We start from the raw sequence: 15,273 nt of genomic DNA, 5'->3' as shown, positions 1-15,273 counted from the left end.
TGCAGAGTCTATAAAAAATAGGTCAAAAAGGAGGAAAGAAGGCAGGTGAAGAGCACAGAACAGAATAGACAAGAAAATTTTTATTGAAAAGTTTTTCAAGAATGTAGATAACTCAGAAAAAAATGAATCAAACTTCTATCTATTAAGAGCTCAGAGCAGAATAATTAAATCTTAAGAATTGAATGATAATATGAAAACAGAGATGGAAAACGTAACTGGCAGAGATCAGGAAAAAAGAATAGGATGAAAATAAAATCATCACAAAAAAATGGAAACAGTGAAAATGAGAATAGTCACTGCTTAAAATACAGTAAGATATCTGAAAGGCAGGCTTAAGAGAACTAAACACAATGAAATGGAAAAGAGCAAAAGTTTAAAAGGATGAGTAAGAAGTGTGTGTGTATGTTTGTACATGAAATATAGACAAAGAATATCAGTTTAATTAATACTTGGATGTCCTTGAAGAAGACATATAAATAATTGGAGCAAAAAATATCCAAAGATGTAATTCAAGAAAATGTTCCTGAAAATGAAATAAATGGAATCAATAGATTGAAAAGGCAGATTGTGTGCCAGGAAATGTGATAAATGTCAACAGATGCTACAACAGAACTGAATAAAGTTACAGAATTCCAAAGATAAAGAAAGAATCCTAAAAGCTGCCATGGAAAAAGATGAATCCATCTATAAGAAGAAGGCTGGCTTCAAACTTCTCAGTAGCCCTAGAAAACGGAAGAACATCTACAAAGACCTAAGAAAAATGAAAAGTATTATCCAAAGATGCTTATTCAGTGAAATTGTCATTTATATATAAAAACAACAGATAAATTGTTTCAAATATTTAATTCAGAAAATATAGTTCTCATAAATCTTTCTTGAAAAACCTACCTGGGGACAAACGCCAGTCAATCAAGATATTAATAGAAATGCAAATGGCCTCTCTATGTGGCTACCTGGGTTTTTTCCTAGCATAGTAGCTTCCTTCCAAGAGTGGGCATTCCACAGAGAACTAATTGGAGTCTGTATTGCTTTCTATGACCTATCCTCAGAGGTTACATGGTGACACTTCCACCAAGATCACAAGCCCTTCCAGATTCAAGGGTAGGAAACAAAGACCCCACTTTGTGAAATTCATATTGTAATGAAGAGCATGTGAAATGGAAGATATTGATGTGGTCATCTTAGAAAAATACAGTATACCAAAACATATCTTTAATTTCCAAGAATTTGTTTCTCATCCTCTTATTGTACCCTTCTAAAATAGCATCCTAATCTTGTTTTATGAATACAGTGACTTATCTTTTGTGGATATTAATGGTAGGATTTTAAAAAGTTTCCTGTTCTATGTCTCGACTGTATCAATGTTAATATCCTTGTGATATCATACTATAGTTTTGCAAGCTATTTCTGCCTTAGCCTGTTTGCACTGCTATAACAGCACACCATAGACTGGGTGGCTTATACACAACAGAAATTTATTTCTCAGTTTTGAAGACTTGGAAGTCCAAGACAAGATGCTGGCAGATTCGGTGTCTCATCAAGGTCCACTTTCTAGTTTATGGACAGCTGTCTTCTCACTGTCCTCACATGGCAAAGGAGCAAGGCAGCTCTCCAGGGACTCTTTTATAAGGGCACTAATCCCATTCATAAGGCCCCTGCCTCATGACCTAATCGTCTACCAAAGGCCCCACCTCCAAATACCATTCCACTGGGGATTAGGTTTCAACACATGAATTTTGGGGAGACATAAACATTTAGCATACGGCAGTTACCATTGAAAGAATCTGGGTAAAGTGTACATGAGATCTCTATTATTTCTTACAACTTCAAGTAAATCTGCAGTTACCTCAAAATATAAAGTTAAATTTATAAAAACTTAGAAAGTTTTCTTCTATTACTTGAATTGCTTCTGTTTACTTGGACTTCTCTTATTTTCCATTTTGTTTTGTTTTTGTGTCTGCCTTCTATATTGGAAATTTTCTTCATCTGCCTAGTGGTCTCCAGCTAACCACTGGTATTTAAAATCAAACCACTAAGATGCTGATTGGAAGCACTATGTGCATGAGTAGGGCTTGAGAACTCGAAGGCCTCTCTTAGGATTATCATGTCAGCTGTTTTGTTAACTGGAGAAAATAGCCTGGGACTATTTATTTGGGGCTGTTTTGTATCTCTAAGTAAAATCCTTCCGATTTTTTTGTACGGACTTAAGTACTGGAATTCTGCATTAGGGTCGAAGAGAAGACTTGAAGTAGGATTTCCTCTTTTATCTGGATGAGCACCTCCAGTTCCCCTTAGTGTTCACTGGGCCCACTTAACTTATTGTCAGCTTCTCTAGGCGTTTGATTTTATAATCACTGCCCATGATAGAGTTTTCTTATCAACAAGATTTTTCACTCAATCCAATTGTCTGTCTTCTTGCTGCCCGGGGCTTACACATACATGGCAGACACTGTTGGTTGCCATTCCCAGTACTCTTTTTCCTGGCTGAAGAAACCAGACATTCACCCTTCCATTCTTTTTTGCAGACTGGGGTGACCATATGATGCAGTTCTGGTCAACTGGGTCATACGATAATTCTGCTGGTGTGGTTCTTTTCTCCCCTGGTAAAAAGAAAAAAAAAAAAGCACACAGATGCATTTTCTTATGCTTCTTGCTGAATCATTTGAAATAAAGGTGTGATGCCTGGAGCTTTGACAGCCATATGGCTACCATGAGAGGAAAGACAAGGAATTGCAGAGCAGCCAACCCAGAGCCCTAAAATGTTTAAATTACTGAATTAACCAACTCTGGAATTGCTTATCCTTTAGTCTTCTATTTAAATGAGATAATACTTTCTTCTTTATTTAAGCCACTGTCACTTGATTATTCTGCTACTTGCAGCTAAAAGCATTGTTATGGACATATATTTCAGAGGAGAAAATCATTTTTTCTCAAAGAAATTACAGCCCAGTGCAGCAGTGTCACATGGTGAGCATCACACCTTAAGAGGGATGTTGCCATATAAGAGTAAATACAGAAGAGATGCCCGGGGTGGTGGAATCAGCAAACCTGTCACAAGAGGAACAACTATAGGAAGGCAGATGTTGCACGTGGAGAAGAGACAAATTGGAGGATGTGAAAAGCATCGTTTGATTTTTACAGGATTTTAATGTGAAAGAGGAAAATGCTGTTCTAAGGGGCCACAGAGATCAAATAAGACAGAGAGTCCATTTTACCCTTCCTCATTTCCAAAGGTTGAGTGTAAATATGGAGAAATGTGTGAAACGGAAACAAGGAGGAAGAAGTGGAGAAAGGATAAGTTCAGAGTTGCCATGATGGCTTCAAGAGAAACCAGGAAGAGCCTCTGACTTCCATTTCTTTTTTTTTTCTTTCTTCATCTTCTTTTTTTTTTTTTGAGGCGGAGTTTCACTCTTGTTGCCCAGGCTGGAGTGCAGTGGCACGATCTCGGCTCACTGCAACCTCCGCTTCCTGGGTTCAAGCGATTCTCCTGCCTCAGCCTCCCGAGTAGCTGGGATTACAGGCATCCACCACCACGCCTGGCTAATGTTTTGTGTTTTTAGTAGAGATGGGGTTTCACCATGTTGGTCAGGCTGGTCCCAAACTCCTGACCTCAAATGATCCGCCCACCTCGGCCTCCCAAAGTGCTGGGATTACAGGCGTGAGCCACTGTGCCTGGTGTCTGACTTTCATTTCTTGGATGGGATGGTTGCTGGGAGAGAAGGGGGAACAAAAAGCTTCTGCATCATCTTCTTAACTTTGGGTCCATATTGTACATTGCCTGAGACTTTTACAAAATGATGCATACCCCAAGGAAGATGGAAGAAATAAATATACAGAAATTGACAGAGGGAAACTATAGGAAGCTGGAAAAATGTTAAAAAAGGATAAAAGTAAAAATGCTTCCTCTCTCTGTCAGGTACTGTTCAGGTGCTGGGAGGATTTAAAAATGAATAATGCATGGCGCCTGCCCTCAAGAAGCTCTCATTCCAGTTAAAGAGAAAAGCAGAAACACACATGAAGTAGTAGCCTTGGAAATGAATTCACTACCCTAGATTTGGAACACTGGTAGGCATGGCCCTGGCCTCTCTGGCCTTGGTTCCTCAATTATGTTATGCCAGCCTCCTCTCAGCCATACTATACAAATGAGGGAAAGATTGTGTTGAGTAATGTCTTAGTCTGTTTGTATGGTTATAGTGAAACACCACAGACTGCATGATTTGTAAAGAACAGAAATTTATTCTTTTGCAGTTCTGGAGGCTGGACAGTCCAAGATTAAGGTTCCAACAGGTTTGGTTGTCTGGTGAGGGCTGTTCTCTGCTTCCAAGATGGCACCTTGTTGCTGCATCCTCCAGAGGGGAGGAATACTGTGTCCTCATATGGCAGAAGACCAAAGGGCTAGCGAGCCTAATGCTGCATGAAGTCTCTTTTATAAAGGCCTTAATCCCATTAATAAGGGAGGAATCCTCATGGCCTAATCACCTCTTAAAGGCTTCGCCTCTTAACACCATCACATTGAACATTAAATTTCAATACCTGAGTTTTGAAGGGGCCATATTTAAGCCATTTCAGCTAAGTAGCACAACGTGAAGATTATCCAAAGAGTATTTAGTAAAGATGGAACAAAAACAAAGGGTAAATGCCTTTTGGGGAACTATTTAGACAATGCTAAAAGTGAGATAATTTTCTCTTCTTTTTTTTGCAATAAAACAAATGTTTAATTTAATTCAGAATAAGATATAATAACTCTTCAATAAAATATATACAATTGTACAAGGCACCCTTTCAAAGGGGTAAAGGCATACTGGAGGAATGGGAGAGATGGAGAGGAAGGTGAAATACCAGGGAGCTTAATGGGCTGTTTGGCAACTCCATTTTCACCAAGTCAAAACATGGCTTTATCTTCTGCCCTCGACATGTTAAAAAGTATATAAAATTTTCTAATAAGTTTAGCATATACAGCAGGTACACACACAGAGAAAGCATAATTTTTTTTTCTTTCTGGATCTACCAATTGTTCAAGAATATTTAGTATACAGGTAATGGTTACAAGGTACTCATTTTTTAAGCAGAAAATTACTGTACCCCCCACCCAAATAATCTTTGCAATCTGTGAGGATGAATGTACCTAGTATTTCTCAGAAACCATCAACTCCTCCCAACAGGCTTTAACTTTTTACTCTCCAATTATCTGAAATGAAGTAAAGCAACAGCCTTGAGAAGAACTAGGAAGTATTTCTAATTTTCTACCTCACCTCCAGGCATTCTCAGGATTCTTCTCATCCCGGTTATTGGTCTTACAAAAAAAAAAAAATTCTTCAAAAAGGTAAAACTGTAAAAATGTGTGTGTGGGGGGGGCGTGGGGAGAGATAGGAACAAATATGGTAGTATATAAAAAGGTTTCTTTTAATGCAAGTAAAATGCAGAAATGTGATGTGTCCCCTTCACTTTGAAAAACCTCTCCATATCTAATACTTTCTATGTGCATTGTGTCCAATTCTAATATTTGTTTTCCATAAGCAGAAGTCAATAATCCCATCAAAATCATTGACTTTAGCAAGTTTTGCAAATAATTTGTCTCCCTCTTTAAGAAAACACAACAAATGGACTTACACAGTCTCTTTAAGAAGGTGACATATAGGAAAAAAGCACATATGTTTATAAATTTTGCCTTTTAAAATAATTTGAATTTTTACATCTACTGTATACAAATGTATTATATTTTATTATATATATATATTTATACATAAAAACCATCAGAGCCAATCTTTGTGAAAGGAGAAGGGGGCACCTGGAAGATTACACCAAGAAAACAAGGCTTGGTGCCTCCGCCTAAAGAACAAATTTCAGCTATGTCGTGTGGCCCTGCCGGCCTAGCCGCTTAGGGTGGTGCACTCAGGGTTTGCAGAACAGGAGTATTGGCTGGTCCTGCCTTCTTGGAGAGGGAGAGGAAACCCTTTGAAACAAACATCCATCATGGAGTCTATTGATCTGGTCTTCCTTAGGACAGGTGGTACATGCCATATCCCACTGGCGTGGCATAGAGTCCCACGGGCGGGATGGGAAGCACAGGTCTATGGAACGGGTAGGATGCTGCGTATATGGACGCTGCCTGCAGGGGCGAGCTGATGGGGAAAGGGAGACTGAAGCTGGAGGGTAGTATAGGTTTTGCAGCCATTTTCAGCTTTTCCAGTTCTGACTCCTGCCGTCTTTTCGTCTTGGCCCTTCGGTTCTGGAACCAGATTTTGACCTGAGTCTCCATGAGGTTCGGAGAGCTGGAGAAGTCCGCACCCTCTGCAATGGAGAGGTACTGTTTCTGGAGCAACTTGCGCTCCAGAGCGAGGAGCTGGGACGTGGTAAAGGCTGTGCGCGGCTTCGGATTGGTCTTGTGTTTTCTCAGGGTGCAGGTGGTAGGGCTCATGTGTCTTGGCGGCGGCGAATTATCAGCAGGGTTCCTGCATCCACGCCGCTCCGTCTTAGGGAGTTTTCCCACTTGACCCAGGCGGTCTCGAAGGGCTTGATCAGCGGCCCGGGGCTGTGCGCTTCCCGAGCGCCGTGCCCCGGCAGCAGCAGTAGCCGCAGGGTGGCCCCGGCCGAGGCGCTTTTGGCCGGCACTGGGGATGCCTCCTTGGGCGGCTTCTTGTCCGACACGAGCGCATCCACACTGTAGGGCAGGCTGGAGACCTTGACGCGGCGCTCCTCCGCGGCCGCCTCGGCGTCCCCAGGCCCCGGACCTGGCCCTACCGCCACCGCTGGCCCCTCCTCATCGGACGAAAACAGAAGCCATGCCTTCCCTGCCCTACGTAGCTCGCGGCGCGCGACTCCGCTAGCAACCCGCAGCGGCGACTCAAACTTTTTCTGTGGGGGAGACGGGAGGGCGAGATAACTTTCTAAATTCCACAGTGGGGAATGAGGCAGGGAGGTGGGGAGCAGAAAAGAATGTAACTGTCCCAGAGTTAAGATGAAGCAGTTGACCATTCATCAGAGATACTTCTCTATAGACGAAGACCTCTCTAGGTTTTCTCTTGTGGTCGCAGGAAACTCTTGAGTTTCAAATCCCATTCCTATTTCTTGCCTCTAAACTTGGAGTCAAGAAGAACCAGGTTCCAGGGCAAGCTCTGCCACTCACTTACTGTTCACCTTTGAGCAAGTCACTTCTCTCTGCGTTTTCTCATTTGTAAAACTGTTTAACAACAATAATAATATATCTACTGTCGGTTTCATGAAAAGTAATGAGATAAAACTGTGGAAGTGTTAGGCCGGGCGCTGTGGCTCACGCCTGTAATCCCAGCACTTTGGGAGGCCAAGGCGGGTGGATCACCTAGGTCAGGAGTTCGAGACCAGCCTGGTCATTGTGGTGAAACCCCGTCTCTACTAAGAATACAAAAATTAGCCGGGCGTGGTGGCGGGTGCCTGTAATCCCAGCTGCGCGGGAGGCTGAGGCAGGAGAATCATTGAACCCGGGAGGTGGAGGTTGCAGTGAGCCTAGACTGCACCACTGCACTCCAGCCTGGGTGACAGAGCAAGACTCCATCTAAAAAAAGAAAAAAGAAAAAAAGCGTGGAAGTGCTTAACACAGTACTTGACACAGCACTAGGTCCTCAAGAAATATAAGTGTAATCTGATTTGTTATGCTTTATAAAGACTTTCCTCCATTTTTCATGTGGGAAAATAAAAATCCAGATAAATTTGTCATTTAAAGTCAACTTACTTAAAGTTTACTCCCTGCAAATTACTAGGCACTTGCCTAATCTCCTCATGGCTGCTTTCATGTCCTGGTTTCTCAGGGTGTAGATCATGGGGTTGAGCATGGGGGTCATGACTGTGTAGCTGATGGACACAGCCTTGTCCATGAGGAATGGGGTGAAGGGCCAGGTGTAGATATAGATACAGGGAATGAAGATCATGGACACCACGATGATGTGGGTGGTGCAGGTGGAAGCTGCCTTCCTCCTTGCCTTTCCTGAGTGGGACCTCAGCATCACCAGGATGACAGTATAAGAGATCAGAAGGAGGAGGAACCAGATGATAACTAGCAGCCCACTGTTGGAGATCATGAGGAACTCCAGGAGGGAGGTATCAGTGCAGGCAAGTCTCAGTACTTGGGGAACATCACAGTAGAAGTTATCTAGGATATTGGGGCCACAGAAGGGCAGTGGAAGTATCAGAGCCAGTTGGACAATGGAGTGGACAAAGCCCCCCACCCAGGCGGCTACTACCAGGCCCACACACAATTGAGTGTTCATGATGGTGACATAGCGGAGGGGCTGGGAGATGGCTATGTAGCGGTCATAGGCCATGACTGAGAGAAAAAAAGACAATCCCACCTCCCAAAAGTGGAAGAAGAAGATCTGGGCCATGCAGCCCTGGTAGGAGATTGTCTTGGTCTCATGGAGGAAGTCCACCAGCATCTTTGGAGAGGTGACTGTGGAATAGCAGAGGTCTATGAGAGCTAGATTTCGGAGCAGAAAATACATGGGTGTGTGGAGCCGGCAGTCAAAAGTCACTGTGACCATGATAAGGAGGTTTCCCACAATGGTGGTGACATAGACTAACAGGAACAGAAGGAACAGGAATTTCTGGAGCTCTTGGGTCTGTGAAAACCCTAAGAGGACAAACATTGATACCTGTGTGGTGTTCTGTGGTTCCATAGGATCTTCCCCCACGTTCCTACAGAGAAACCATTGAAACAAACAGACAAACAAAATGAAAATTCAATCATTTTCCTTGGACAGTCAGGATTGAGTTGATTAAGTTGAGTTGTTGAGTGTCAATCCGAGATGTAGCTTAGGAAAGCCCTCCACGGGGAGGAAGTTCCATATGTTTTCAAGGGTTCCAGAGACTTATTTCCCTGACCACGCCCTACAGTATATTACAAGAATCTGGGTCTTTTTTCCCTTCGGCCATGCTGTCCTCAACCACAGGTTTCATGTCTGATTCTTTTTCATACCTGCTATGCCCAACATAGTGCCTTGTGAACCATAGGTTCCATAAAGCTAGTTGAATCAATCAGTGAATAAATAAACATATCAGCAAGTACCTGTGACCACAAACACCATCAACCTATGTGCACAAATCTTGATAGGATATACAGTTGAGAATAATGATTTTAGATAAACAAACAGATGCTTCTTTATGGTGAGAATTTGAGAGGATGTTTATTGCTGGAGAAAGAGAGGTGTGCATTAGAAGAAAATTGTTATGTACAAAATCAGAGGTAAATGTGAAGAAAAATAAGCAGATAATCTTGGTTGTAGTGAAGCTGGGATGATTAGTGTTTCTCAAATGTTTCCCCGTAAGTACTTCTGTAGTAGCATTTGTTGCCATGGGCCATCTGTGGGGGCAATTCAAAGAAGCCCAGGACAAATGCACTATCTCCTTGAACTCTCATGTTTTAACTTCTAAAATTTATGCGAATTTTCTATTATACACATATCCCTCGACAATCTTTGGGAGAGCTTTTAAAATGTAACTATTATGGTCTTAAAACTTTGACAAGACCAAAGTGTTGTTTAAAAAAAAAAAAAAAAAAGAGGGTTGGCTGGATGCAGTGGCTCATGCCTATAATCCCACTACTTTGGGAAGCCAAGGCAAGAGGATCACTTGAGGCCAGGAGTTTGAGACCAGCCTGGGCAACATAGCTAGACCCCTAGCTCTATAAAAAAAATTTAAAAATTACCCAGGTGTGATGGCATGCAGCTGTAATCCCCAGCCATTTGGGAGGCTGAGGTGGGAGGATCATTTGAGGCCAGGAGTTTGAGACAAGCCTGGGCAACATAGTGAGATCCCATCTCTACAAAAATTTTAAAAGTTACCTGGGCATGGTAGTGCATACCTGTAGTCTCAGTTATTCAGGAGGCTGAGGTGGAAGGATTGCTTGAGCCCAGGAGATCAAGGCTGCAGTGAGCTATTATGGCCACTGCACTCCAGCTGATCTTATCTCTAAAAAGAAAAAGAAAATTAGAGCATGAAGGGAGACATGATTCTTTAGTAAGTGAAAGTTTTAGAAGACATTAGCTTGAAAAATAAACTGAGTTCTTGGTGTTAAAACCCATTCTTTTGGATTATACCTTTCCACAAGTATTTTCTCTAATTGTTCAGAAAAATTTGTCCCAAGGCCCCATCCTGTACAGACAATAGAACATAAAAAGGTCTATTTTCCCTGATTCCCACCTGGCACATGGGTAGGGTAGCAGCAATGACACTGATGCTGTTACGTGGGAATTGAATGAATATATTTGGAAAGATCTCTATAAACCTCTATGGACAAATGTAACAGGATTATCTCAAAACTTATGAGGGATTTCAATACTCAAAATATTGTCATATTATTCTTCACATAAAATTCACATTTATCCTCAGATATTTGTGCAAAAATGATATTCCAGGAAGATGTGCTGTGTTTGTTCTGTGGCTTCACCAACTCCCAGCCTAGGACTGTTTGAAAAATGTCCCCATAGGCAACTGAGAACCCCGGCAAGCTCTTCAGCAGGAAATGATGTGGTAAAACAGGGTTAGAATGGGCTTATCCTAGTGCACCAGGGCAGGAAGCTGAGACAGGCAAGGGTAGTACACACCCTTCCTGGAGCATTGTCGCAGCAACCACAACAGAGGGTAACACATTTTGGTCTCTGATTTTGTGTCCTTTCTCCACCACATGGTGTCAAGGTTAGACTGGGTGGGCAGCCATTTAAATGGCATGGTTTGGCCTCTCTGGGAAAGCCCCTGACCCTAATCCTTCATCGCCAACTCCAACTCTCACACCTGATTACTGATTCCTGAAATGTTAACAGCATACTTCATTATTTTATCTTAAGATCTTTATCCCTATTAAGATTACAACCACCATACTTTTTCTTTTTTTCAGACAGGGTCTCGCTGTGTCCCCAAGGCTGGCCTGCAGTGGTGCAATCTCAGTTCACTACAACCTCCAGGAGCCAGTCTCAAGCAATCCTCCCACCTCAGCCCCCTAAGTAGCTGGGACCACAAGCACACTTCACCATGCCTGGCTATCTTTTTGTATTTTTAGTAGAGACAGGGTCTGTCATGTTGCCCCGGCTGGTTTCAAACTCCTGAGCTCAAGCAATCCACCTGCTTCTGCCTCCCAAAGTGCTGGGATTACAGGTGTGAGCCACTGCACCCAGCCTACCACCCCCATACATTTTTATATGCTTTTATCAGTCAGAGATGAACACTGAAGTTTTTATGGATGTAAAGAAAAGATGTCTTGGTCTTGCCTTAAAATACTTTATTAAAGGTGGGAGGAGTATGTGAAGCAAGACTGGCAAACTGTTGGTAATAGTGGTAATTCTGAAAATGGTGATTCTCTCTACTTTGTAAATATATACAAATTTCCATGATAAAACATAAGATGAAAAGCCTCAGAGATACTCTAGTTTTGATCCTGATGTCTTTGTATTATTTGGGTATTTTTACTTTGAATGAACTATGTATAAATCATGATGGAAGGAAGGGATTTTAAAATAAAATAACATGGCTGTGTGCAGTGGCTCATGCGTTAATCCCGGCACTTTGAGAGGCCGAGGCGGCCAGATCACCTGAGGTCAGGAGTTCGAGAGCAGCCTGGCCAACGTGGTGAAACCCCATCTCTACTGAAAATACAAAAAATAACAGGTGCTCGCGTGGTGGCGAGCACCTGTAATAATATAATAATAATTCAAATGTATCTAGAATTCACTAATTATCCAAAAAGTTAAAGATAAAATATAATAAGGAACAATTTTTAAAAATTATGTTAACATTGATCTTTTAAAAACTTGTAATACTCAGCATTATTGAGAATTTAGAGCAATAGATAAATCACTGGTGGTACAATCTTTCTAGAAGACAATTTGAAAATATGTGCCAAATCCATAAATTATTTATACTCCCTGACCCAGTAATTTCTGTCTTAGGGATTTGTTTTAAAGAAACAATGAAAACTAATTTTTAAAAATGTGTGTTTAAGGATATTCATCACATTATTATAATATTGATAAACTAGAAACAACATAAATGCATGACTATAAGATATTGGTTAAATAAAATATGGTTCCTCCATGTGATGAAATACTAGTTAAGAATAAATATATCCTAAAAGGATGTTTAACTCTATGGGATTTGATTTTACCATGGGAGGGCCAGCAGTGATTGCACTGATGCTCTTATAAGGGAATTGAATGGATATATGTGAAAAGATAGCTCTATTGATCATGTCCTTTGCGGGGACCTGGTTGGAGCTGGAAGCCATTATCCTCAGCAAACTAACGCAGGAACAGAAAACCAAACACAGAGTGTTCTCACTTACAAGTGGGAGCTGAACGATGAGAACACACGGACACGTGAGGGGAAAAAACACACAGTGGGGCCTGTCAGGGGGGAGGCGAGGGGAGGGAGAGCATCAGGAGGAATAGCTAATGGATGCTGGGCTTAATACTTAGGTGATGGGATGACCTGTGCAGCAAACCACCATGGCACATGTTTACCTGTGTAACAAACCTGCACATCCTGCACATGTACCCCTGAACTTAAAATAAAAGTTGAAGAAAAAAAAGATCTCCATCAACCTTTACAGACAAATATAGACAGGATTATCTCTAAAATTATCCATGAGGGGTTTTAAGACTCAAAGTATTGTTGTTTTAAAGAGAGAATTACAAAATATTTTGATAAAATATAGTATAAATATAAAGGGAAAAAATGGACATGAAAAATCAAAATGTTACCAGTGTGAATAGTGGTTATCTCTGGTTGATGGGATTGATGGAACATATATTTTTTCTTCTTTACAAAATTTTTTTTATTTCTTGTAATTTATAAATTGTCATAAAATTTTAATCAAAAAAAGCAAAAGAAGTATTATAATGAGACCAAGAAAAAGAAAAGGTAAGAGCTGAAAAACTTCTTAGCATGAGCACTGTCGGGGCGAAAGACAACCCCAGGTGTGCAAGGGGAAGAGTTCGTGGAAGGAGAAACCTCAGAACACTGAGGAAAAGGGAGACAGAGAAAAAGAGGAGGAGACGCAGTGTGGGAAAAGGGAAAGCTCTTCTGTAAAAGAGAGGAGAGAAGGAGACCGTGATTCCCAGGACTGTTGCAGAACCACTGGATTCCTCCCCTCCTCATAACCAGTTCTTCAGTTTGAGTGTCACTGTAATGGCTAAATCCAGTCAGTAACCGTGGGTTCTTTCAGCTCCATCTGGCACTGTGAGCTGCCTGTCATTATTATGAAATCATTCTTGCTACTTCTTTACTCTAAACCCAAATACCTCTCTGGCTCTCCTATTTCTGTCTGTTATCCCCTCACCCAGCTAGATTTCTCCCTTGCACTCCACATGTATTATCACCAAGGCATATTCGTTCTTCCTTTGAAATTACTGCCAAATTATTTTTCCTATCTGGCTTATTGCTGTGGGCCTCCAAGTGGGTTCTTGCCTCCAGGTTTTGCTCCATTTTAATCCACGCTGTGCAACATAGTACATACATAAACTTCTTCAACAACATCTTCCCCCTCTATTTCAAAAGGTTTTCAAAAATTTTCCATGGCTCTTTATTGTCTACAGGAAGGAATTTGTACTTAGTTAGGATTTCAGGGGCTTCCACACAAACAGGCTCCTACCTTTCTTTCCAGGTCCATCTGCCACTTAATAGTAGTAGTAGTAAGCATTTATTGTAATTGTAGTAATGGTAATAACTGTGGTAGTAAGCATTTATTGTTGTAATAGCAGTAATTGTCATCGTAGTAAACATTCTTTGAATGCTTACTATGTGATAGACACTATACTAAATATTTTGCTGGCATTATCTTTTTTAATTCTCATATATTATTCCCATGTTTATAAGTATAGTACGTACTATAAGTTATCTCCACTTTACAGATAAGTAAACTGTGGCTTGAATAGGTTAACTAATTTCTCCCAGATCACATGGAGAAGAAGCAGAGCTGGGATTCTGAGCCAGGTCTGATTGACCCAGAATTTGCACTCCTAATGACTATTCTCCTCTTACCTGCTCTCCTCTAAGAAGATTCAGCTTCAGCCAAACATATCTCTTCCTCGGTCCCTCAGGTCTCAGTGCCTTCATCCAGTCAGTGCCGCATCTGAATTGCTTTTCTGTTCTGTTCACCTGTCTGAATTCTACCCTTCCTTCAAGGTTCAAGAGTAATTAGCTCCTCCATAATGTTGCTATGCCTTGGTATTTTTTCATGAGGATGGCTCTGTTCCTCACATGTGTTGTAATTTCAGTGCAAATCCAGTATGTTAAGTATTACACAGTACGTGGTACACACAGACCCTTTCTCATAGTTGGTTCCCAAAAGAATGTGTGATTGCTTAATGGAGGACAGGGTGCTGGGATGGGCCAGACTGCCGTGAGAGCTGGGAAGAAAGAGAGAGTAGCCACTGGATAGAATGCAGTTTATAGGACCTCAAAGAGAATCCAAGAATCCTAATTCCCAGCATCACCAGATTTACAATCCTAGAAGCATCATCTTAGCATGGCCCGATTCTTTCCACAAACCCATCAGAATCTTTGCAAATGCTTCCTCCCCCTACATGCATAGAAAATAGATTTAGAGGGATTCTAGACAAGAAAGAAAATAGACATAGGGAGGGACATGGATCTGTATGGGGAAAGGGGAGGATTCTAGACCTCTTCTGTTGTTACTCAATCTTCTCTCCCATCTGTCTTTGCTCTTAGAAAATCAGCCCACACAGGACTAGGAGAGACGAGGGGAGAAGGAATAAGTGGGTTCCCAAAATGGGGGAGAATCTAGTCTGTTGTCATCCAGGGAGCATTAACAGGTATTGTTAAACACAAGATTTAAGAAAAGAGAGGATAAGATGGAGGGACAGCAATAGAGAAGGGAAGAAAATCTGGAGTGAGTGAGAGAAGCAGGCAGGAGAAGGGGGAAGATGGAGGAAGATGAGACTTAAAAAGGAACAGTAGAGGGTGGAAAGTGTCAGAGCAAGACCTGTTTGTGTTTTCTCCTAGGTGTGGGAAGAAGCTGTAGTATGTATGTGGGAGGTGGGGGAGATAACAGTGTATGTCTATATTCCGCTCTCCCTCCCACCCTCTGTTCTAAATTCCACCCAGCACATAAGCCAATACAGACAAAAGTCTTAATGTTAGATAAAATCAATGTTTCCCAAATCCCATTCCCCTTGCATTAATGACTGATGACTTCCCCCATGCCTTCCCTCCACCCCATGCTTGTCTCACGATAGGCTTTGTCATGCTGACTTGTCCATGGGAAGGACAATGAGGCCATCACCTTCCTCC

At 41.6% G+C, this 15,273-nt stretch overlaps 2 protein-coding genes across 2 annotated transcripts; both read right to left on the bottom strand.

The window, feature by feature from the left end:
• Positions 1 to 5,998: 5,998 nt before the first annotated feature.
• On the bottom strand, positions 5,999 to 6,975 carry LOC100996226 (homeobox protein MSX-2-like). The gene is given in 3 exon segments (XM_008970676.5): positions 5,999 to 6,448; positions 6,450 to 6,473; positions 6,475 to 6,975. Coding segments are annotated over 3 exon segments (975 nt in total).
• Positions 6,976 to 7,681: 706 nt separating this feature from the next.
• LOC100994150 (olfactory receptor 4D1) lies at positions 7,682 to 14,369 on the bottom strand. Its single transcript, XM_008970592.5, has 2 exons — positions 14,002 to 14,369; positions 7,682 to 9,939 (listed from the first exon to the last, which is right to left on the bottom strand). Exon 2 carries the CDS (start codon positions 8,646 to 8,648, stop codon positions 7,716 to 7,718), a length of 933 nt encoding a protein of 310 aa, XP_008968840.2. The 5' UTR covers positions 8,649 to 9,939; positions 14,002 to 14,369; the 3' UTR covers positions 7,682 to 7,715.
• Positions 14,370 to 15,273: the final 904 nt, after the last annotated feature.

Source organism: Pan paniscus, chromosome 19, assembly GCF_029289425.2.
Source record: "Pan paniscus chromosome 19, NHGRI_mPanPan1-v2.0_pri, whole genome shotgun sequence".
Lineage (NCBI taxonomy): Eukaryota > Metazoa > Chordata > Mammalia > Primates > Hominidae > Pan > Pan paniscus.
The sequence above is the reverse complement of the archived record's forward strand: the minus strand, read 5'-3'. Positions and strand labels throughout refer to the sequence as shown.